This window comes from Solanum stenotomum, chromosome 10, assembly GCF_019186545.1.
Source record: "Solanum stenotomum isolate F172 chromosome 10, ASM1918654v1, whole genome shotgun sequence".
Taxonomy (NCBI): domain Eukaryota; kingdom Viridiplantae; phylum Streptophyta; class Magnoliopsida; order Solanales; family Solanaceae; genus Solanum; species Solanum stenotomum.
Genome location: NC_064291.1, coordinates 53,614,544 through 53,638,937, shown reverse-complemented (window position 1 = coordinate 53,638,937; position 24,394 = coordinate 53,614,544). Strand labels below are relative to the sequence as shown.

At 30.7% G+C, this 24,394-nt stretch overlaps 2 protein-coding genes across 2 annotated transcripts; one reads left to right on the top strand and one right to left on the bottom strand.

Moving 5' to 3' along the window:
• Positions 1 to 1,727: 1,727 nt before the first annotated feature.
• LOC125878451 (uncharacterized) lies at positions 1,728 to 2,958 on the bottom strand. The gene has a single exon (XM_049559708.1). It carries the CDS (start codon positions 2,762 to 2,764, stop codon positions 1,865 to 1,867), a length of 900 nt encoding a protein of 299 aa, XP_049415665.1. The 5' UTR covers positions 2,765 to 2,958; the 3' UTR covers positions 1,728 to 1,864.
• A 10,172-nt stretch (positions 2,959 to 13,130) lies between these two features.
• On the top strand, positions 13,131 to 13,923 carry LOC125878456 (probable lipid phosphate phosphatase beta). The gene has a single exon (XM_049559714.1). The coding sequence runs from the start codon at positions 13,206 to 13,208 to the stop codon at positions 13,851 to 13,853; it is 648 nt and encodes a 215-aa protein (XP_049415671.1). The 5' UTR covers positions 13,131 to 13,205; the 3' UTR covers positions 13,854 to 13,923.
• Positions 13,924 to 24,394: the final 10,471 nt, after the last annotated feature.

Below are 24,394 nucleotides of genomic sequence, written 5' to 3'. Positions count from 1 at the left end.
ACCTACATTTATTTTATTATTTTCTTAAATTTTGAAAATTAAACAAAGACTGGGAAACTGGTCAAAGTAGGAAGGAGAGAAAACGACCATTCTTAAGTTAAGTTGTAGCTTTCATTTCATGCCTCCGTTATGATCAAGGCGTAACTGGCGCAACATATATATATATATATATATATTATGTCGTTAGTTCAGAGAATTTGTAGGGGTAAGATTTGCGTACATAATAGCCTCCGCTAACTTTACTTGTAGAAGGAAGGGGAATGAGATTCTGTCCTTCAACCACATGTGAAGGATCATGGGTGAAGCTAGGTAAGATTAACGGGGTCTCATTCGGCGGAAAATTACGTTTTTTAATGTATGATTAGAATTATTTTATATGTATAGGTGAAGTTGGACCTCCCCTTAGTTTTTCATGTATGTGCTTTTCATATTTTAAATTCAGTTAATGAAAATCTTGAATCCGTCACTGTAAAATACGGATTACGGAATGCCTTAACCAACTGAACTACCCTTTGACCTCAATTTTGGTATTCAACAATATGTATAAATTCAGTTAACATCATGTTGGAAAAAAGAGAAGATAACATCTTATATTTTGCTTCTCTACTTTGTTGACAACTAACTCCAAGTATCATATATATTATTAATAATTGACTCAAAGAATCATAGATTATATATGAGCAAGCCAAGTTAGAAAGAATTCACATTTGATGCCTTAAAAAAAGAAATTTCAATGGAAAACACATGCATTGAAATTTTTTAAGTAATATTTGTCTTTTAAGTAATTTTTTACTATCATTTAATCTCCTCACATTATATCACGTACATATATATATATATATATATTTCTTTGATCGTTAATCATTAGAAAAATGAAATATTACTACAAGAAAATAGGTCTTAAAAAATCCATCCCTAAAGAACGAAATTTTATAAGAAAATTTACTTAATCATAACGATTTGTAGTTGAAATGTCTAATTTATAGCAATTTGAACATTGTTTTCATTAAGGCCACCAAACAAACATCCTAAGAAGCAATCAAATCAATATCCTAATATTAACAACTTTGATCAACAAGCAAACTTTTTTCCTTGAAAATTACTTGACATCATAACCACTAGCTTTCATCTCTTTTTATATTAGTTATAGAAGCCATAAACTTTGTTACAATTTGCCTTTTTATTAAAAAAATTAATTTTGGAATTTAAAAGTTTATATGGTGTTAGTTGAAAATTGAACGACAGCTCTGAGTGTGGATTTTAGTTCTGTCTTTTCTATACCCAATATTTTGGAACGAATCATGTGTAATTAACACTAGACCCCATTTAACCCAAGTCCTAATCATTATGATTAAGCACATGTTTAAATATATAAATTGGCTTAGTACACACATATGAAGAATTTCTATTAGACATTTTCGACTCAAATATTGAAAAAACTTTTGCAGGTACTATAAAGAGTATAATCAGATAAAATATGACATCTCCTTTTACTATACACCGAGCCTATACTCAGATAAAATATGACATCTCCTTTTACTATACACCGAGCCTGAAATCTTATGACGTATTGAGCATATTAAGTACTTGATACGACATGCAAAAGTTTTTTCAAATTTGAATGGAAAGTACACCTCTGTGACAATAAATTCAGGTTTAGTACAAAAATGAAATTCCAAAGTGTGAAATATATGATGACATGCACAATAAAAGATCAAAGAAAGTATTTATACCCAATATTGCATAATTACAAAGCCCAAAAATATTTAAATAAAAAAGATATAACTACTAGTGGAAAACCAGAAAAATGAAATAAAAATTGGAGATATTTTAAAGCCAATACTTTTTTTAATTTTTTTTTTTTTTACAATTTGTAGATAATAAGAAAACATGGTAAAACGGCACGTGAATCAAATACTAATAACTCGCCGTTATCTCCACTAACGGAGTCATATCCAACTCGGCCTTCAATCAACGAATCGAATCCGAGTTGTTTACAGACCCGACCCGCAATGACCCGACAAACCAGCATAGCCCGTCTTCCTCTCCCTCCGCCGGCATTCTCATGGGCCGCGCCGCTGCCGGAATACGTACACAGCGCCGCTCCTTTCCCGGCTGAAAACGTCCACGCGCTGTTTCCAGTTTCGTACGCGCCGCCGTTAGTGGGTCCCAGGCAGTAAAACCTCATCACCTCATTCCCATCCGCAACGCAACGTGCATGGTCCTCGCCACCCTTTTCAGCCGCCGATTCACCGCCGTTTCCGGCTCTAGACTTCACAACCTCTCTATACTCCTCAAACCGGGTCACAGTCCGGGGCAGATTCTGAACTTTGAAAACCATTTCAACCCGACCCGAAAAAACCTTCGGAGACCAACTCGTCTGAAAAATTATCCCGACTACATTTCGCGATGGGTGACCTTCCGGTAACTCAGTTAACGCCGGGAAGAACGAATCCGTCTTCGCCGCACGTGATAGTCTCGTGGAGGTACTCGCTCGAGATTTCTCCCTATTCAAACCGGGTTCGGATCCTCCTCTCGAACCGGGTCCCTGTGGTTTCGATAACTGCTGCTCCGGCTGCCGCGACGGTTTTTTCTTTCTGGGTTTTCCATTTTTGGTGTTTTCCACTACATCTTTGAGGCTTTTGACTCCATTTTTGCAACTAGCTGAGTTGGGTAAGATGTGATATTGATGGTGGTGATTGTTAACGACGTCGTCTAAAGCTCTTGACTTACATTGCCATGATTTCACCCAACCAGTCGCCATTAACGACGACAAAGCTCAAATCAAAAAACAAAACAAAAATTCACCTTCTCTGTTCTCAACCAAAACTGTTCAATCTTGAAACTATATTATAAATGTAAATAAAAATTGCATTTTTAGTAAAAATTTATACTAATTTTTTTTCTTTCTCTTTTTGAGTTCTGAGAAGGAAAATGGAAATGGAAGGGACATGGCGCGATATAAAAATGACAGAGGAGAGAGTGATGAAGACGGTCAAGGGGGGAGAGGTGTGAAATGACGGTAATACCCTTGTGAGGGAGAGGTAATTACATAAATGGGATACATTTTTGTGTCTGTATATAATTATATTTCATAAAGGTAGATGAAGAGCAAGAACAAAATTAATAAATGAGTAGTGATATTGAGAAAGATTTGATAAAAAGTAGCAACTTTTTATAGGGTCCTACTTTTGTGTATAAATCAAAATATTCTGTTATTTGTCATACGGTCAAATTGTTTCTTTGGTCGGGTTATTTTTATTTTATATTTTTGGTTTGAAAAAATAAATAAATTTGTACTTTTTATCCTTTTTGTTTAATTGTTTGACTTGTGGAATAATACTATAATAAGATTTACTTATATTCTATCTTTCTTCTCTTTTGTACCTTACTCATGAGATTACATTGATTTTGATGTTATTGTAATTGTTATTATAGACGATTATTTCTTTTTTACTTGCGAACAAAAGATTTTAATATAAAATTAAGATTTTCATAAATGCCAATAGATTTTGTATGGTTTTGTTTTCATGATAATTGAGCTATAAGTTTAAAAAGAAAAATTCTTTGTTGATTTTTAAGTAAAGGTATCATTACATTTTAAAAAATAAAACACTCTTGAAATGGAAGCATTTTTTTTTCTTCTATTACAATGATGTCAATTGTCAAATGTACAAAACGTTATCCCATATTCATGAATGTACTTGAAAATTGGGTTTTTGAAAAAACCCAGAGTTACTATGTATGATTTTTATGTTTTGGTTTTATCCATCGCGAAATAATCGAGTTGAGAATGTTTCGAAAATAATATTTTTATTTTATAAAATTTGGTACACCTTATATTCTACTCATTTGTGGGACTATACTAAATATTATTGTAATATTTAATATACATAAAAAAAGATCGTATTTTATACCCGATCAAGACTCTTTACTGAATTTGAACAGTACAGTTGACCAAATATAGCAGAAAAATAATTTGATCCAATTAATGATACATTAATTTTAAAACGTTACTTTTTAATACACTATTTTGAAAATACAATGATAATCTCTTTTTTTCTAACTATAGAAATATAATTAGTAGAAATGATTTGTTGAAACCGCCAAATTAAAGATTTTGAGCCACGAAAATCACGCATTAATCATCATGATACATTTGTACACTAATTTACCAATAGTAATTATTAATATGTAATCATACGAGATCTTTCAAATCCATTTGATTTTGGTGTTCTCAAACTACTTGTAATGTAATCATATTTTGGGTCCTCTTTTTCCAAATCAAAATTTTAACTCAAAATTTGTTTTCTCTGATATATATAGGTCTAGTTGCAATGTTCAACGACTAAAAATATAAAGATACCATATAAATGTCGTAAATATATATCTACCTAGAAAAAAAACAAATACTATTGTAACGGTTCATAAAACGTACTAACTATAAAATGAAATAGGATATCGAAAGAATTTAATAATATCGCAAAGATAATCATTTTATAACAGTAATTATTATGTAATTTGTGGATTCTGTTAAGTAAAAATTTTTATTTTATTCTTTATTCAATGTGTAGTAAAGATAAATATCTGAATGTGATAACTGAAAATTGTGATTCTTTATCGATCCATACTCTAGCTTTAGTATCTATTGTGCACATCAATGGGAATATTATTTNAAGGGGTTTCGAACTTGAGACCTCCAACATGGAAGTCCCAAGCCCAAACAATAATTATTATGTAATTTGTGGATTCTGTTAAATAAAAAATCTTATTTTATTCTTTATTCAATGTGTAGTAAAGATAAATATATGAATGCGATAACTGAAAATTGTGATTCTTTATCGATCCATACTCTAGCTTTAGTATCTATTGTGCACATCAATGGGAATATTATTTTTTTTCGTTTGTTCTTGCTACAAGTTAAGTCGATGATTAAATTTTACGATCCTCATCTTTATTTTTATTTTTAATATAATCGTATGTTTTTTAGTTAGAACAATAGGAAAAGTGTCTCTATGTGACCTATAGGTCAATGATTGAGTTGTGGAAATAATTATTAATATCTGCATTAGGATAAACTATATACATCACACTCTTTCTTCCCTGAACCCTACTAACACGGAATGTTTATTGTGCATCACACTGTCCTTTTTAAGTAAATTGTCATAATTTGCCTAAAGTAGGCAGACAGTTATTTAAACAAATTATTATTGTCTTAATGTAGCTAACTTTTAAATGTTTTACCTTTCATCTTTATTCTCCCTTGTAAACAAAGCAAAATAACAATAAGGAATTTTTCTGTTATTGATCATGTGTTATTTGGTAAGACTGAAGTTTCAACTATAAACTAATTCACTAAAATGGAAATGTAACTCGTTTTCTTCCTCTAGGCTATTTTAGAAAAGTTCGATTTATTTTTGAAGATAACTTCCTCAAGAAAATTTGTTCTTTTATATAGTTAGAATATGATTCTGTGGGGTGTGTTATTTCCACTTGTTTGTTATAAACGGTCCACTTTAATAGGGATGAGCAGGGTTGTGAAACTAACGTTGATCAAAGATTTTGAATCAGATTTTGAAAATTTGTCTTTAAAATATTTTGAAGTTTTTGACCAATTTTGGAAGAAATTTTATTTTCACTAACAAAAGTTACGTTAAGTAAAATACAATATAATCTCAAACTATAATAACTCAAAATTTACAAATTTCAACTTCAAAATCAACGGCCAAACGAAAGCAAAGTGTCAACTTTTACGATATGAATTTGAAATAGGCAATATAAGAAGCACACGCACAGATATCCCAAAGGAATTTAACATATAATATGTATACATAAATATCAAGAAATTTAACTTATCTACAATTTTACATAGCGTAATTTTTCGATAAGAAAAGATTAAATGATAAAAACTTATCTACACCGAATATTTACAATATATGACATTATCTTACCATTTTAATGAAGTGAAAATATGCAATTCTTAATCATGATTTAGTAAAATATGCACATATAATGTATTTATAATCAAATTTCTCTATAATGCTTGTTGCTTGTTTCAATATTCCTTTTTATTATTAAAACAAGATGCAAATATAGATATAATATATAAATAACATAATACGAATGTCCATTTTTTTTAAAAAAAATCTTAATTATAATAATATTATTATCGAGGATGACTCGTATTATAAAGATGGGTTCAAATAATTTTTCACACTCCTGCTGTAATAACCCTGCTGGAAAGAGGGTAGTAAAGTTACATACCATAATTTTTCGAAAAAAAAAGTTTAAATGATAGAAACTTATCTACATCGAATATGTACGATATACTATTACATCATCTTACAGTTTTAATGAAGTGAAAATATGCAATTCTTAACCACGATTTAATAAAATATGCACATATGATGATACTGTATTTACAATCAAATTTCTCTATAACATTGTCGTTTGTTCCACTGTTCTTTTCTATTATTATAATAAGATGCAAATATAAATATAATATATAAATAACATAATATGAATGTCCAATTTTATTTTAAAAAATCTTCATTATTATAATAAAATATTATTACCGAGGATGACTCATATTATAAAGACAGGTTCAAATAATTTTTAACACTCCTGGGATTTTTGTAATAGCCCTGCAGGATAGAGGGTATACTTGACTTTACATTATCTCTAATTTTGAATTACATTCACAAATTACAAGAGAGGGTTTTGTTTAAAAATAAATAAAATGGAATTAAGCAGGGTGGAATCTTTTTTTTATGGAAGTTTGAAGTGAAACATGTGAGAGAAGGGATAAAATAGAAGAATAGAAAGAGAATGGAAGCTGTCAAAGAAAGCCTCCAAAAAGCTCTGAATTTTAAACTATTCACCACACATTTTATCTATAAGCTTAAGATAAGGATAAAGTCTGCGTACACTATTTTTTCTGAAAAAGATTATATTGATTATGTTATTATTTCACATATAGTCTGTCGAAGTCAAATTCATAAAATTGAGTTTTTAAGTTTTAAATTTCAAATTCATAATATTGAGTTTTTAAGTTTTAAATTTTAAATATATATAATTCCGATTAAAGTTACTGAATTCAGTTGATTCGTAGGTAAATCATGAGGTAGTAACAGTAAGGTAACATGTCACTATACGCGAAGTTTGGTGTTTTATAATTGGGAGAGTGGTCCATATTTTCACTTAAAAGGGGACAACATTGATTTATACAATTCCTCAAATGCCAATATCAACCATTTTTTCCCCTAATAGATAATGTATATAACAAATTCACACACCATATAGAGCTAGTTATATATGAATATAAATCACCAGAATAATATGAGAACCACAAGAAAATTGAAAATTTTGCTATTATCTATTGTTGGAAAATGCATCGTGTTCTCTTTTTCACCATATAGACGACTTTTCTTTCTATATGTATCTTATTCTCATGTTTCTTGTAATTTTCTGAAAAGTTAGAATATATATCTTTATAATTTATGGAATCTTGAACTTTTCTTTTATATTTCATAAAAGAAAAGTTTCTTGTCTTTGAAGAAAATTTTCAAGATGAAAAGGAGAAAATGATTCCCCATTGGGAACAAAATTGGTTCAACTTGATCATGCTCAAAATACAAATTCAACTAAATTAAATATTTGAAAATATATTTTTTCTGATTTCAACTTAGACATTTATTTTTAACATAGTCCATAGCGATTGGAACACCTTCGTCTATTTTTACTGGTTCAATATTGCCTTAATAGTACAACTTTAAGGAGCAATAAATATAATAATAATTTCACTATATTATCTTTAAATAAATTCAATTTTTTAGAAAATGTGTTGAAAATGACTATAGTTAATAATAAGGGTAAAATGTGTATAAAGTGGTAAATTATCTCTTAATTTTCCAAACTGAATAAGTACAAGTAAACGTTTATTTTTAATTAATATATATAGTTGACGGAGGGAGTAGCTAATACGTAGATATTACTTTCTTCAACTTCAATCATATATTCTCTCAAAATTTATGAATTTCTACAACAATCTCAAGCTATAATTTGAACATTAAATTTACGTGAATTTATAGTACGTAGACGATACTCTAGATCTGCCCCGACGTCCCTATCTGAGATAAGGGTCTTTGGACTCACGCCTGTAGAATCCATTGGATCCCCGGGAATGGTGTTAAATTACTAAAATGAAACTTGGCGTGCTTCAATTTCGACCCCCTAGACTTTCACTTTTTACCTTTTTTAACCTTTACTTTCATCTTTTTTTCCCATTTTGTTCAACATTTCTGAGTACTCTTCAATCACCAATGCATTTATTTTTGGAACCCCCATAACTTTGTTGGGTATATTCTATAGTTTTTATTTAATAGCAAAAGGCAGTTAGTAGTACATATATATGATTACGTTCAAATGACTAACATTTTTACCAAGAAAGTAAGTAGAAGGAATATAAGATAAAGTTTCCTTTTTTATTTATTAAAGTTATGTTAGGATTAAGCCTAATTCAAAATTTAAACGTAGACACTTTAATCAATAAAATAAAATAAGATTAGTGAAAACACGCGATAAGTTGTGTAGAGAGTGGATGGAAAAAACTTCTAAGGGTGTATATGGTTTGAAAGATATTGTTTCGAAAAATATTTGATTTTCTTACTTTTTTTGTTTGTTTGACGAATAAGTAGAAAGTATTGCAAATGTATTTATGCTTAACATACGCAAATACGATATGGTGAGGCAGAGTACGTAGTCAGGGATATCTGAAAATTTTTATAAATCAGCCTAAAAATAATCTTATCATATGTTATATTTTTTTGCTTTGAGCCAAATCAACAAAATTTTCCTAAAATTCGATATTGTTGCCTCATGTGATACTTTATTCACACATTTAGTAAAAATGGAAGTGGGGGAATAAAAATGCGAGGAGAGTAAAGAAAGTGGGCAAATAAATTTACTTTTGAATGATAAAGATGTTTAATAGGTCGTCATGATATATATATAGTTTAAATGTGTAACTGGCTTTTTGAGATAAGTTCAAAAATAAATTTGTCTTGTTTCCCATTACTTATGACTGAGGGGAAACAACAAATGTAAAATACTATTCCCCTGTCCCAATTTATGTGGCACTTTTCATTTTTCGAGAGTCAAACAATTTAATTTGACTAGGAATTTGCGCATGCATCGGAATCTTCAAATTTTTGAAATGAAATTTATATATTTGTTAAGTATGTAAAAAGTACCATAAGTCACAATAATTGACAATTCAAAATATTTAAAAGATATATGAAAAAATTATGATAAAAAATAGACTTGTTTGAATTTCAAAATTCGAAAAGTGTCACATAAATTGGGATAAAGGGAGTAGTAAAATTGATGGGAAAAAAGCATGGAGGGGTATATATGGGAGGTAGGGAGGGGACAAATCGACATAAATTGATGTTTTATTTTCCTTCTTGATTATCAGTTTTTTTACACAAGCACAACTAGTAAATAAATAATGGTACTTTGAATATTATTCAACCATTGCATTTTGCATGCTAAATGCTACATATATATAGCCAGCTCTCTAAATCTCATCTACCTCTATATATATATACAAGGCCAGCACAATAAACTAAATGCATCCATATATACATTGGATAATAACATGCAGTGAAATTACTATAGTTCATTGCATTTTCATTTTCGAAAAAATATTATTAGTAAAAAAGACATTCATCACATGTATAAACTTATCGAATCAAGTTGAGCCACAAATAAAATTACATCTTACAAAATAGGGGCGAGCAGGCTAGAACTACATATGCATGATTACTAATATGAGTTTATAAACTTTAAATTCAGACTTTGCTGGAGTCGAGTATGATGCAACAACCATATCCACAGAATATTCATTGGGGTGATAAACAGATTAAATTCATAGATCTAGCTAGGGTTATAACTAGCTAGAAGTAGAGTAATAATCATATGATATTTTTAAGCCTCAACCAGCCTTCATGTTGAAATTGACTAAACAACAACTTCCAAAACTATAGTTCAGTACAACAAATTAATGCATATATTTTATAAAGAACAATGCATTTATTTCATTTATTTTCTCCCTTTTGTTTTTTTTTTAGTTTTGCCCCCACCTCCCTGACCCAGTATTTTCTTAATTATAATATTTGTTTCCTTCTTCACGTTTTTAAATAACATGCAAAATACATCAATTGTTCCTTGGCAGTATCACAAAAAATGTTACAAAGTCATCATTTTTATGGTCCCTATTTTTTCAAAAAAATAAAAATAATCCAGCCACCTGCAATAATTAATAATTAACAATTATTGATCGTATATTGCAGAAATTTATCTGATTTGTAACTTGTGACTAGTGAATTATGTCCTTCATTTAATTATTTCTGTTTTATATAGAGAGTATTTATTTGAGACAAATGTATATAACAGAAATACAGAACAATGATAACTGTGTAGCTTGTTTTTATATAAATAATAAAAATAATTACCAGTCCAAATTGAATTAAATGGACGTGCATATTATATCAAAGATAATATATCAATATCTTTTGAAATTTTGCATTGTTTTCGAGGTGGGAAAGTTATTTGTAGTTGAAGCCTAATGGTTAATTAGTGGTATGAACATGATACTAATTTATCTTAACACCAATCCAAAACCTAATTATTTGTCTGGTGTTTACGCTAATTCAATGAATGTATGATATTTTTCTATCATATACATATTTCATTGTTTAATCATGGTTCAATAATATATATCATCACATTAATTTTTAACTTAGTTTAGTATAAATATCGAATGCAAATCAATATTATTTGGTTGAGAAAAGGGCTACTTGAAATTTTAAAAGATGATCAAATTGTTGATAACTTATTTAATTATATGTGTATGGACTTATGATTAGTTTATTAATGATAATTTAATATAATTCAAATTCAAATTTGTAGACAACCTAAGAGCCACGGTGTTGTCATTGCATTTTTTTTGGAATAGTTATTATTCAAATGTGAACTTAAATGTTACCAAATACTTACCATCTTTGTCTATTAAATGCTTGTATTATTTTAATTGTGCTTTCATTAATAAATTGGGCAGTATGGCAGACAACTTATATTTAAAAAAAATTAATTGGCAGCAAAAATTTAATTTTCACTGTCACAAAAATTAACTCAACATCAAAGCAGATAGCTAGCTACCTGATTTTCTCATTACTAACTTGCCAATACTTTTTGATCATCTTCAAGAAAGGAATAGTGAAAAAAAGTTCAAACTTCTTTTTTTTTCGGACTTAGTGTATGATAGTTATATCGGAGGTCCAACTAAATCTGGACTAGCATAAAAAAGTCCCATATTGAAGGTAAATTATTTGGACAAGCGTTACCAAACAAAGACAACATCATATCCAACTGGACAAGCATTACCTAACAAAAGATACAATAACTATAGTAACATTTTATAATTACGCTCTAAACTATAGCTATTTATGGAGTTATTTCGACAACATGATTATAGTGTCCAAACGTTTGAAACCTTTGGAAACTTGCTATACAATCGTGTCCAAAAATAAATAAAGATATCTCAGAATATAATGCTAGTATTACTATTTTCAACAATATGATTATAGTATCTACAAGTTTGAAAACTTTGCAGAATTTGTTAGATTTGGTCATTTTGGATCAAAGAAAAAGTGAGTGTCATTTGCCTATAATGAGAAACAAATCATCACTTAAGCCGTTTCGAATATTTATTTTTTCCATCTTTGGGAACTTTTTGTTGGCACGATTAAATGTTTCCACCTTCTAAAGTTATAAGAAGAATTATTGATACCATGTGTGATGTATTTGTTTCTTATTTTATGGTCAACAATCATTATAACTATGGTTTAATTTCTCTAACTATTTTATTTTTTCTCTTAGTGGGAGATTTAAACTTTGTTTTTTTTGGACAGCCTAATGATCATCTCTAATCATTTTGATTTTGACCATAAACCTGAGAATTTTAAGCTCATATAACTTTTGAAAAAATGTTTTAAGTATTACACCGTTAGTACGTAAGTATTTTACTCATCATTTTAAACAGAGTTGAAGTCAAGATTTGAAGTTTATGGGTTCTGAATTCTAATATTCTTAAGTTATTGGGTTCTATATTAAATAAATTGTAGTTTTGTACACATTCAAGACTTCAAGTGATATTGAAGATATATACATAATTTGAATTAAACTATTGAGTTCGATCGAATTTGTATCTGATCGTTATATGAGTTTTCTTGGAAAATCTTGGGCTTTCCATGACTTCTTTGCCTGATTATGGATCAGCCCATATTGTTCCAACTTCATTTCAAGTGTTAAATGGACTGGTTTGGTCATGTTGTTTGGGTCATGACCCAATCTTAGACCCAACAAACCATTCTATCCCACCTAAATTTTGAGCTAGAATTGCTTTGATCTTAGATAAATTGAGGAATTAGTCATAATCAAATTTGTCCAACTAAAAATTATTTAATTTCTAGCTCAATTTAGTGATATACACAAGTTGCTAAAAAGTAAAGTTTTGAACAATACAAAGTAAGCAAATTATATCATGCATTAAAAATCATATTTTTCTTTTTAGTTTATGAAACTCTCTTGGGAGTTGATATGAGATGAACCCAAGCTATTTGGTTGATTTATGTCCACTTCAACCTTTTTAATAGATATTTATACCCACCAAATAAAACCCATTCTACACTTACTAATTTTCCTACTTATAAACTCTATTATTCTTGTAGTAATAGCATGGGATAACCACTTTCAATCGTTAAACTCTATAGTAATGACTATTTTCGTACAATTTTACTCGTAATGTTTTATTTTTTTCATGAGTTAAATTGCATGATTTGACCTATATTATAAGATATATTTTTTCATTATAATAATACGAGAGGAATTACAACTTATACTATAGTATTTAAATTTAAAATATTAAATTAAACTAATATAACGTAATTTTAAAAATTAGTTAAATTAGCGAAATAAGGTAAGTAAAAATGTACGGAGAGAGAGTGGTTTACAATTATAAAGATCGAAATGGCTATTTTGTGAATTTTATTCCATTGTGTTAGTACTCACTGTTGGGCTTTAATTTTAACGAATTTCTGTCATTTCCACAAATCAGTTGGTTTCTACTCACACAAACTGAAACAATGGTATCCAAGTCATCACCTCCGTCGCCGGTGCCGGCGCCGTCTTTGCTCCGCCGCATAGTCGATTTTGATACCGCCATCTCCCTCCGTCTTTACACTCTAACTCACCCTATTCTCCCTTACTATTTCCTCAAAACCCTAGAGATCTCCGGCGACGGTTTCCTCTTCTTCCCTTTAGTCCTCTCACTACTCCTTTACCCTCTCGCTTTCTCCGATAGCAAAAATTCCAACATCTTCTTAATCAATTTACTCCTCGGTGGCATCCTTGACCTTATCGTAATCGGACCCCTAAAACACCTTATTCGGAGGCCCCGACCCGTTTACAACAAAAACATGTTTCTCTCCTTTGCCGTCGACCATTGGTCCTTTCCCAGTGGACATTCATCCAGAGTTTCCATGATTGCTACTCTCTTTTATCTAACATCCGATTTCATTCGGGATGTTTTGATTCAGCTTCAATATGATTTAATTGTGGATTATTTGATGCTTATTGTGATCGGATGGGCCGCAACCACGTCGTGTTCCAGGGTACTTCTTGGACGGCATTTCGTATTCGATGTTATTGCTGGTGTACTGTTGGGTATTCTCGAAGGATTGTTTGTGTTTCAGATTTTCAATTATGTGACACTGACCTCATTCTTCAAATGACAAAGTTGTAAGCTTTATTCCTTATTGGTTGTGATTGTTGATGTAGAATTGATATGAATGAAATATGTTTTGATATATATCTCTTTTAATGCTTTAATGTGTTAAAAAAAGACAAATTATTGAGTATAAAATGATACTTTGGATTCATATAGCCAGCTCTAATTAGTTTCGGGAGCAAGTTTTTGTGTCTCTCATTGTGCTTTGCTTTGTTAAAAGATAAATTATTGAGTATTAGAATAAAACAGATTCAAAGATTGAAATGGATGTTGAGAATTCATATAGATGGCCCCGACTAGTTAGGGATTGAGGCGAAATAGTAGTTGATTTTGTTGTATATTGCTTTGCTCTGGTTTCTAGAACTACCAGTGACACTGACCTCATTCTTGAGTTGGCAAAGTTGTAAGCTTTAGTCCTTTCTGGTTCGTGATTTTGGACGTAAAAATTAAGATAAATTTTAGCAATTTGTTTCATTTTTTCGTGTTATGTTAAGTTTTACTGTGTTGTGTGGAACTATCATGAAGACAATTAGCTTCAATAGTGTTATTTATTCATGCTTGTTTGAATCAATGCAATTGCATTCAAATAGTGCACATCATGCATGTGTTCTTGCAATCCTAACTTATCAGAATTCTAGATATGGATGAAAGGAGCTGGAATCTATTTATGAATCATGAATTATGATTGTTATTGCTCTCTATTTTTAGTTTGCTGATATCTACATAACTTCATTATACTTTTGTTTTACGAAAGCACAAGATGAAAGATTTTGGATTGACATTTGTAGATGATAAACTAGTTGGTAATAGCTTATCTCTTGATTTGTTTGTTTTGTCAAATTAAGTACTCCACCACGTGATATTAATATGTTCTAGAAATATGCTTTCAGAAAATTTATTATCTGCGAGTATGTGATGCATATATTTTCTGGATAGCAGTGCCAAATTAGTTTCTCTACTTTTTGGTATATGGATTGTGTGTGGGACTTCTCCCACATCATTAAAATTGTTTATCTTATAAAAAAGAAACTTAATCAACAAATTAAGCTGCCCATCTAATAAAACTCTGTGACTGGTTAAGGTTAGGAAAACAAGTTCTAGTAACTAAATGTAGTTCTCGTAGGTTTTAGGCTTTTAGCTATCATTGAAAAAAAAAAAACTGATTAGCGGGAGTAAGGAACTTCTCTTCCTTTTTCATTTGTGCTTGCCTGTTGGTATTGACAAGTTATTGTCAACTTAAAGTCTTAAAACTAAATGTAAGATTATAAGGGCTTGTATAAACCTATTAAACCTGTCACTTCAATACTTTGTTATATCCTGGGGTTTCTTCTAGTTATATTGTTAACTGTTTTGCCTCTATTTTGTGGTACGTTCTGATTGAGAAATGAATGGAAGGTTGTCCATTCAAGGAGAGGCAGCGAGTAGAAAGGTCTAGACTTGTGTTCCCAGATTGAAGTCAATCCGAGTGGACTTATGGCAATTCTAACAAATTTTGCTGAAAGGAATTTCACTTACATTTATACCCAAAGAAGGAGTTACAAAAAGCTGAACTTCCATTAGTCAAGTAGTTCCCTTTCTCTTTTAAAAAAGCTAAGTTACTGGCATATCATTTTTTCTCTTCTTTTTATGAAATCAGTTGTGAGAAATTATGTAAGTGGTATAGTAAGGGCACTTCTGCTCAAACTACAGATAATCTTATTGAAGTAAAGAAATGCCGTCAAAATTATGATGGTTAGAAAAGCCTGCTGGTATTCCTGTAAAAACAAATTGAAAGTTCATTGGAGGAGGTGGTGTGGTACAGTAAATCAGTGGAAAAAGAGTGATTTAGTTCTGATAAATAAGTAAGTATAAAGGAGATAATCAATAATAAATGTTGTGGTATAAAACATAAAAATCACATTATGAAAGTTTCGGAACAAGTGATAAGAGCATAAGGCTTTAGGAAATTATAAGGGTGATAGAAAGTCAGCTTAGCTTCATGGTAATGTTTCGATCCCCATTGACAGTTGGTATGATATAGGCTGATTGAAGGTGCTGAAAAGGGATGAGATAGACCTAATGCTCATGGAATTTGCATATCCTCTGATGACAAGGAAAGGTGTAAATATTTATTTTTTCCTACATATTAAAAATTACGACCACATTTTAATCTATGTGAACCTATTTGACTGCGAAGGATTTTACTAAAGAAAGGAAGACTTTTGAAACTTTGGATTTAAACATACCATAAGTCTATAACTCTATATCATTTGTGTGACAATAAAACATTTGAAACTTGTGGTTATTAACATACCATAACATTTGTGTGGCTATAAAAGCCTCTCATTAAGGATAAAATAAGAAGTTCAAGTTAAATTATTTTCAAATTTAGAAAGAGTCAAATTTTTGGAACAAATTAAAAAGGAAATACAGTCATATAAACTGGAACAGAGGGAGTATATTTCTCCTTGAATTCAGAAATTTTCTTAGCTCAAGTACTTTATCTTATGTTGGCCCCAAATTCTCTATTAGGATCAACGGTTCACATGTTTGAATTAAAGAGCAATGATGTCTGACCTTTATGTAGACTGGAAATAGTTTTCAACCAGCTATAGACGTCCCTTGATTAGAACCTCACTAGCTACGTCATCACCCCAATAGCAATGAGTTTTATGGAGACAGGAGGTCATTTCTGATTGACAATTATCAATGGACTTAAGTTTATGATGCTATGCTACGAGACATGAAACATTTGTCTATTCACTTGTATGGATATGTCAAATTGTCTTGATTATTGGAGATGTTTGGTTATAAATAATCAACTCAGGATTAGAGCTGTCAATATGGGCAGGCCCACCCCATCCGGGCCAATCCATACAGGCTTTGAAATTTGACAGGTCAGGCCGGGCTAGCCCATTTTTTACGTGGGCCAGAAAATGGTTGGCCCAGCCCATAAGTATGTGGGCTACGGGCTTTGCTGGGCCAGCCCTCTTTTCTTAAAAATATATTTTTTTATAATTTTTTTAAATTAAATTATAATTTAAAAATATTATCATAAATATCAACAAGACAATATTACATGGTGTTAGTGTTACTACCTGTTAATCAAATATACAAATAAAATTATCCTTATAATATTTATTAAATTTAACCTAATTGTTTTCCAATGATCATAATAAAACACATAAACTATGACAATATTCCATAGGCTATGACCTATGTAGTGATTCCCTATAAATTTTAGGGAATTTTTATTTTATATAGTACATATTTTATAAACATAATTGTATTTAATTGTAATATTTCAAACTTTAAACAGATTTTGGGTTTAGACTCTTGTTATTTTTAATACTCTATTTATTTTTATTTTTTAATTAATTTTTATTTGGCCCACACCGGCCCTATCCATATTTCTCAATCCCCACAAATCGGCAGGCTTATTCAAGCCAGGCTAAAAGCCCTTTTCTTAAATGGGCTCCAAAAATCATATCCCAGCCCCATCAAATAAGGGGTTAGACCATGCCGGCCCAATGGGCCTAGTCCATATTGACGGCTCTACGCAGGATAGAAAGTTCTTATTTATAAACTGAGGACTCTTCTAGAATGCTCACCGTTACAAGTTTATTCCGAAACTTCAAACTATGCGTCTTTAAGAATTTGAAAGAACTACAAATACTTGTGAAATCTTTCCTCAGAAAAGTCTATTAGCTGAAATTTAGCCACTAAATTCTATTATCTTGATCATAGAGCACATTTAGGCTCCATCTTATATTGTTGGTTGACTAGTGATATTAAGTTAAACATATGTCGGAGTTTGCAGCTGTTTTATTGGTCCAATGTTATTGACCATCTGTGTTCCTAGGTGAACGTTTTGTGGTTGTCATCAAGTTTCTGAAAAATAATAATTTTGACAAGGAGTTTATGGAAAATTTCTATCCAGTTTCTTGCGCGTTTGCTTTCATGGAATTTCTACTTGAGGGACTAGCTGGTTGCTTCATTGAACCATGTGATGTTGTCCTATATAATGTATTGCTGTTTGGTCATCTCTAAAACAACTCTCATGGCAATTCTTGATTTTTGGATGTGTCTGGGCTATTGTGAGATTCATGCATCTTTCATCACGTGTGCAAGTGAAATATATCCTTGCTTGGAATTTTTGTCCTTTCCTCATGATTTAGATATCCTGGATTCCTCTACTACTCTAGTTTGCTAATTACTCAGAAATTAGCAATTTCTGGTTGGCACATTTGAAATTGATCTGGAATTTTTATCTTTTACAGTAGTATAGAACATGGAAGACATAAATGGACAGAATTCTTTTTTCATAGTTGAAGTGACATCTGGGGTTGAATCATTTGCCCTCCATAGAACAAAAGAATCACTCACTGTGTCCTTAGTTGTTGAATTAAATGAATCATGCAACTTCCTTTCACCTAATTGTCCTTCAGTGAAATGTACTCTCATAATTGTTTTGTCTGATTTTTCTGTTCACATGAATCATGATTGATTTTTCTGTAGCAATTTTATTATTATCACGTTGCTCTGCAGAATTATATGTGGTCCTGTCATGTTTACTTTCTGTGAAACCTAATGATAAGCTAGGAGCATTACACTCCAAGAGATAGCATTCTATTTGTTGTTTTCCTTCAATTTTTCTACAACATATCCATGTGGTGGTCCTGCCATATTTCAAACTCACTCCCCCTAGATGCTTAGCTGCTATAATTCATGTTGAGTTAGTCAAAAAGTAGGCTGGTTTACTATTGTTATTTGAGACTTACGTGCCAATCAGTTTTTCCTTAGCATGGGCATTTGTGCTTCTCTATTGTCATTGGTGCATGGAACTGAAGAACAAGAACTTGTAAAAGCGCTAAGAGGTATTCTCTTCCAAAAGTATATATATATGTGTGTGTGTTACCACCTCTAGGAGCTCAGTGTATATCGATCGATACGTGCAAAGGATACACATATCAGAAATGCACTTAACACTTATTTTTCTTTTTAAAGATAAATATTTTGTCTCTTTTTTCTTTTATAACAATGGTATCCATGCTAGTTTGTTCGCACTCGGATTATTTCATTGGGTTGTTGGTACTTCTCACCTACTCTTCCCACCAAGGCATGATTTTTAGAATTATATGATGCAACTGTAGAAAATGATAGATGATGCCGAAGTCCAAACCCCTGGCTTCAGAGTCATTTGCACATGGAATCTAGGTCTTGGTCATTGGTCAAACATTGTGGCTTAGTTTGATAATGACCTAACATTGAGACAAATCTGAACTCTAGGAAGATATATATATAATGGTTACTCACTTTCAGACGTCTGGCCTGGCGTCTGTAAAATATACATACACTGTGTGGTTGACACGTATGACAAAATTTCTTGGCTTCTTTGACCCTGTTAAATTTAGTATCTGCCATTACATTGCTAGAGGTCCTATATTTTAGTCATTGCTGAAACAGAGGTCAAAAGTAGAATGGTACAATGCCTCAGAAAGCAAAAGATACTGCACTCATATTTGGTCATCAGTTGAAATAGATATAGCTGTCTGTGTAATGAGGAGTACACTTTTTGGCAATGTGTAAGATAAAAATATTGAATTAGAGATATGATGAGGGGCANGGGGGGGGGGGGGGGGGGGGGGGGGGGGGGATAAATTTTAGTGCAGAAATAGGTAGAGACTGACATGGATGAGAAGGATGTGTCTGTAGTTAGAAGGAAAAGAAAGAGTAGATCCACCACTGTCACACTTTTTAAAGTTTTTTACCCACAAAGCAATGACACACACACACACACACACGAGGGGCTTTTGCAGTGTTGACCCCATCTGGACTCTACTTTTGTTTCCTGTTTTCTTTGTTATATGCCAGCCTCTTTTACTTTTCTGTCCTATTATTACTTCCCCTCTCTATTCCAAAGGAGAACCAAATATGATTTTAATACCTTTGAAAATGGTGATGAATTTCTTATACATTTACCCAGAGGTGACTGCATAAAATGCAGAGAAAAATTATGTTGGTCGCAACAATTTTAACATTTATATAAGTTTATTATTTAATTGCTTCTAGTCTAGTACTAATAAATATAAACTTTGTTTTTGTTCAAACAACATTTTTTTGTATGTACATAAAATAGGAAGAAAGATATTTTATTTTTCAGAAAAAAAAAGAGAAGGTATTTATGGAATAGTAGTAATTAGGGGTGTTCACGGGTCAGTTTGGATCAGTTATTGGTTAAAACCAAAATCAAATCAACTTAATCGGTTTTAAAATTATCAAAACCAAACCAAACCAAATATAATATACATTTATCGGTTTGGTGGTTATCGGTTTCTGTTTGGTTTGGTTCGGTTATTCGGTTATTAACCATACACAAAAATAAAAGAAACAATTCATTCAAAATGTGAAAAAGTGACAACAATCCATTCAAAACGAAAAATAGTTAGAATGACTTAAATTACTGAATTTTCGATCACTAAATTTACTATCAATAACCTTTAAAATTCACTATATTGATCTAGAAGGAAGAGACTATAACATTTCCAGTTCCACAAAGAATTGTCATAGACACTCATATACATGAAATCAATAAGATAAATATTTTCATCTTGGACATTTTTGCTTTCAATAAGTACATTATAAAGAAATTTTAATGAAAATATATATAAGATCTTTAAAGTTGTTTATAAAAATAATATATTAATAAAATATATGTATATAATTCATCGGTTCGATTCGGTTATTTTTTCAATTTTTTCGAATAAAATCATAATCAAATCAAACACTATCAATTTTTAAAAATCTAAAATCAAACCCAATTAAAATCAATTTTATTTTATTAGTTTGATTCAATTTTTTGGTTTGGATCGGTTTTTATCCAACACCCCTAGTAGTAAGTAGTAAGTGTGGATAGACTGAAAAGAAAGCTTCTAAAAGAACCAAAATTGGGACTGACATATATGCAGGGAAATTTAGGCAATACGTACAAATTCAGCGGTGATACAGACACTGCTTTTACAATCAATGAAATCCCTCTGGCAGGTGAAAACTTTTATCTCTTTGACACAACATTTATGTCATTACTAAGAACTTGCTCCGTTTCAATTTATATGACACTGAAATTTATTGTCTAAAATGAATTTATAAATCACTTCATCATGATTCATGAGGGATATTTCAATATTATTTCTAGGAGAGACTAAAAAAAAAGGATTGCCACATAAATTAGGATAGAGAAAGTAGTATATTCATTAATTGAGATAAAAGTGAAGCAACGTTCAAATAAAATGCTACTATATGCTTTCTTTCTACTTGTTTAGACTTTGGTATGTATGGTTATTTTCAATACTTGTATTGATGGGAGATATCTATGGTACGTAAATAGTCAAGCTAGGTCCACGCATGTTTGTAAGACTTTTGGTGATTGTTTCACCTGTGGGTTTTGTGTTGTATTGAGGTCGACCTAGCCTTGTTATACTCCTTTTTTTGCTAATACAACATGATGTAGAGATACTTTGGGTAATTGATATTTTTTAAAACAAATAATCAAAATTCGTTAATGATTTTTAGCACTTTGAAGATGTGAGAGTTTAACAAACGGTGCCAGTAGGGGCAGAGCTAGGGGTTCATTTGAATCTTTTTTTGCGGGAGGATTACCCAATATATATATATGTTCCAAGCATTTTCTTTAACCAAAAAAAAGTAGGTAATGAATATCTAGATTAACATCCTCTTTTATTTTTCCATTTTCTTCCTTTTTTATTTGTTGTATATTCTGGTAATAGATTTATAAAAATATTACTTCATTTTGCATGAGCCATGAGGTATATGTATAAGTTTTCATTTTCAGTAGTTAATAAACGACTTCCACCGACAAAATTTAAACTTTGGAAAACTAATAATTGAACTTAAAGAACCGTTGTCCATAGATTTTTCGTCCCCTATCTCTTTTGGCAACACATAAATTAAACACTAGAACCATAATATTAAGAAAGAGATTTTTTAAAAAAAAATCACTCTCGTATATCTTACGTTAGCTATAATCAATTACTTCACACTTATTGTATAATTTTTTAATTAGCTAATTTAACTTTAAAAATAAAACATGACAAGTAATTTAGGACGGCAAATCACTCTTGACAGTATTTTCAAACGGTGCAGTGTTTACATAACTAATATAATATGAACCAACAAGGGTTGTGGTGGGGTGGTAGGTACTCCTTCATCTCTTAGCCAAGAGGTCGTGGGGTTCGAGTCCCCTTGGGTACGAAGTCACCTTTATTAGAGAGCATTTTACCCCCCAATGTGGAACTTTCCGATGCAAATCTAAATTTAGTCGGGCTCCAATACGAGCAGTGGCGGAGGCAGGAATTCTATCAAGGGGGTTCAAATAAAACATAGGCGAAATCCTGAACCCCATAAACCATTGAGCTACTCCTTTGACATATGCTCAGGGGGTTCAATTTTAAATATTTACACGTACACAAAAAAAAATGATCTTATATATATAGTGTAATTTTTTTTCCGAGGGGGGTCGGATGACCCCTGGACACACTCTACATCCGCCACTGAATACGAGTACCCGACAGGTGTCCGGGAATCCAAAAAAAAAACTAATAAAACATGAATTATTTTCTTTTAATTTGTTGGAACGGGTTTTGGTCCTGGCCCACTGGTTTGGTTCTAAAAATTTTATTTTTCAAATGATATCCAGAAGCTTGACCATCTTAATGTCAAATAGTATCATTATTTTATTTTATTTTTATATTGTTTTACGTATTCTATATACATATTTTATTAAATTTTTCGGAAGAAATGGCTCACACGGCACCATTTTGCATAACATGCATTTGTCTATGGAGCCTAGTGATCAATGAAACCAAGCATCTCAGGTTCGATTCATGAGATGTAAATTGTATTTGTTCATATGGTGCAAATATAATAAACAACTTATTACTATATCAATAATAATAACATATGAAGTATAGTCTTATAAGTGTAGAATATGTATCGTTGCTGCTAAATAATCAAAGGGGGGTTTTGAAGGGGGTAGGGGGGTCTAGAGTAATACCAAATTCCAAACGTTATATATTAAAGATGCTTTTAACCCAAAAAAGGGATAAAAAAAAAGGACCTATTCAACAACACACAAGAAAAAGGCTATATTTTTCATTTGTTCAAGAAAAAATAATGTACGGTTCTTGACAATTTCCTCTAATTTCAAGAATGGATCCATTCTTTCTTTTAATAAAAATGCTGACTTATGGTATGATGAAATACGTATATTTTCTTGTTGTAGAAGTATATACAAATACGTATATTGCTTCAAGAATAAGAAAAATGTACACCACTTTCTCAAATCCCAAATACTATAGTCATATGTCACACTTTTAATTATTTGCATTATACTTTGAGTAATTGCTAGTCACTACTATCATAAATTTTGAGGTTGAAATTTAAATATTTAAGCTAAAATTCGATCTGACTTGAAAATAATTGAAGATCACATTTTGAAAATTTGATTAAATTTTATGGTCAAATAAATATTTGAAGATGATTTTTTAAAATTTATGAAGAAATGCTAGATTAATTATTCCAGTGGTCTTTTTATTATTATTGGTTAATAGCAATTCATTCATCACTATTTGTTTTTTCTTTTAGTCTCTTTGATATATGATATAGCATATTAAATCCTTAATCAATTGAATGGTTTACTTTTAATTCAAAAATTTAACATCATTATTAAGTTCAATGGTCTACCATTTAATTATGCATGTGATATATTAAATTTATACAATTAATTTATATTTGATAATAATATATATAATTCTAAAATAATCAAATATTACATATACATTTCAATGAACTGAAAATCAAATATGCACGATCAAATATCACATGAACTAAAATCGAATTTCTTTAATAATTAGAAGACCAAAAGTACCATATATATATGATAATGCAATAATAATTGAAGCACCAAACGTAGGAGTCTCATAAATTTAATTAATTGGTTGTTAGATTCTTTGGTGTGAATTGAAGAGACATTTTAATACTCATAGTTAAAGTACAAGTTTGAACGGAGTTGGCAAAAGGACATGTCACCTAAATTCAGTGTTTTATTACATGTAAAATTAAACACATGAAATCATACTTTTTATCGAATTCACACAACATATATATAGGACCATTACATTTTAGATATGATTTCTAGTCTTGTCCACATGGTCGATGTCTTTTTAACTTTTCCAATCACAATCACTCGAAAGTTTGATTAATAAAACAAAAGGATAAGGAACTATTTAATTTGATTATCCTTTTGTTGATATTTTGAAGAAAATATCATTAAGGAGAGGAAATTTAAAAAGTATCGTTTGTGTGAGCTTGTTTATATTATCGATCTCAAATTTGAATAAAAGAAGAGAGTTAAGGTAGACTGACAACTAGTATAAAACTTGTTTTATGACGAGTCTTCATAATATAGAATATGAACGACATAATCAGTGAGAACTAATTTCATAGAGTCAAATCTAATTTGCGCCTTGTGATTGAGTGTGATAATTA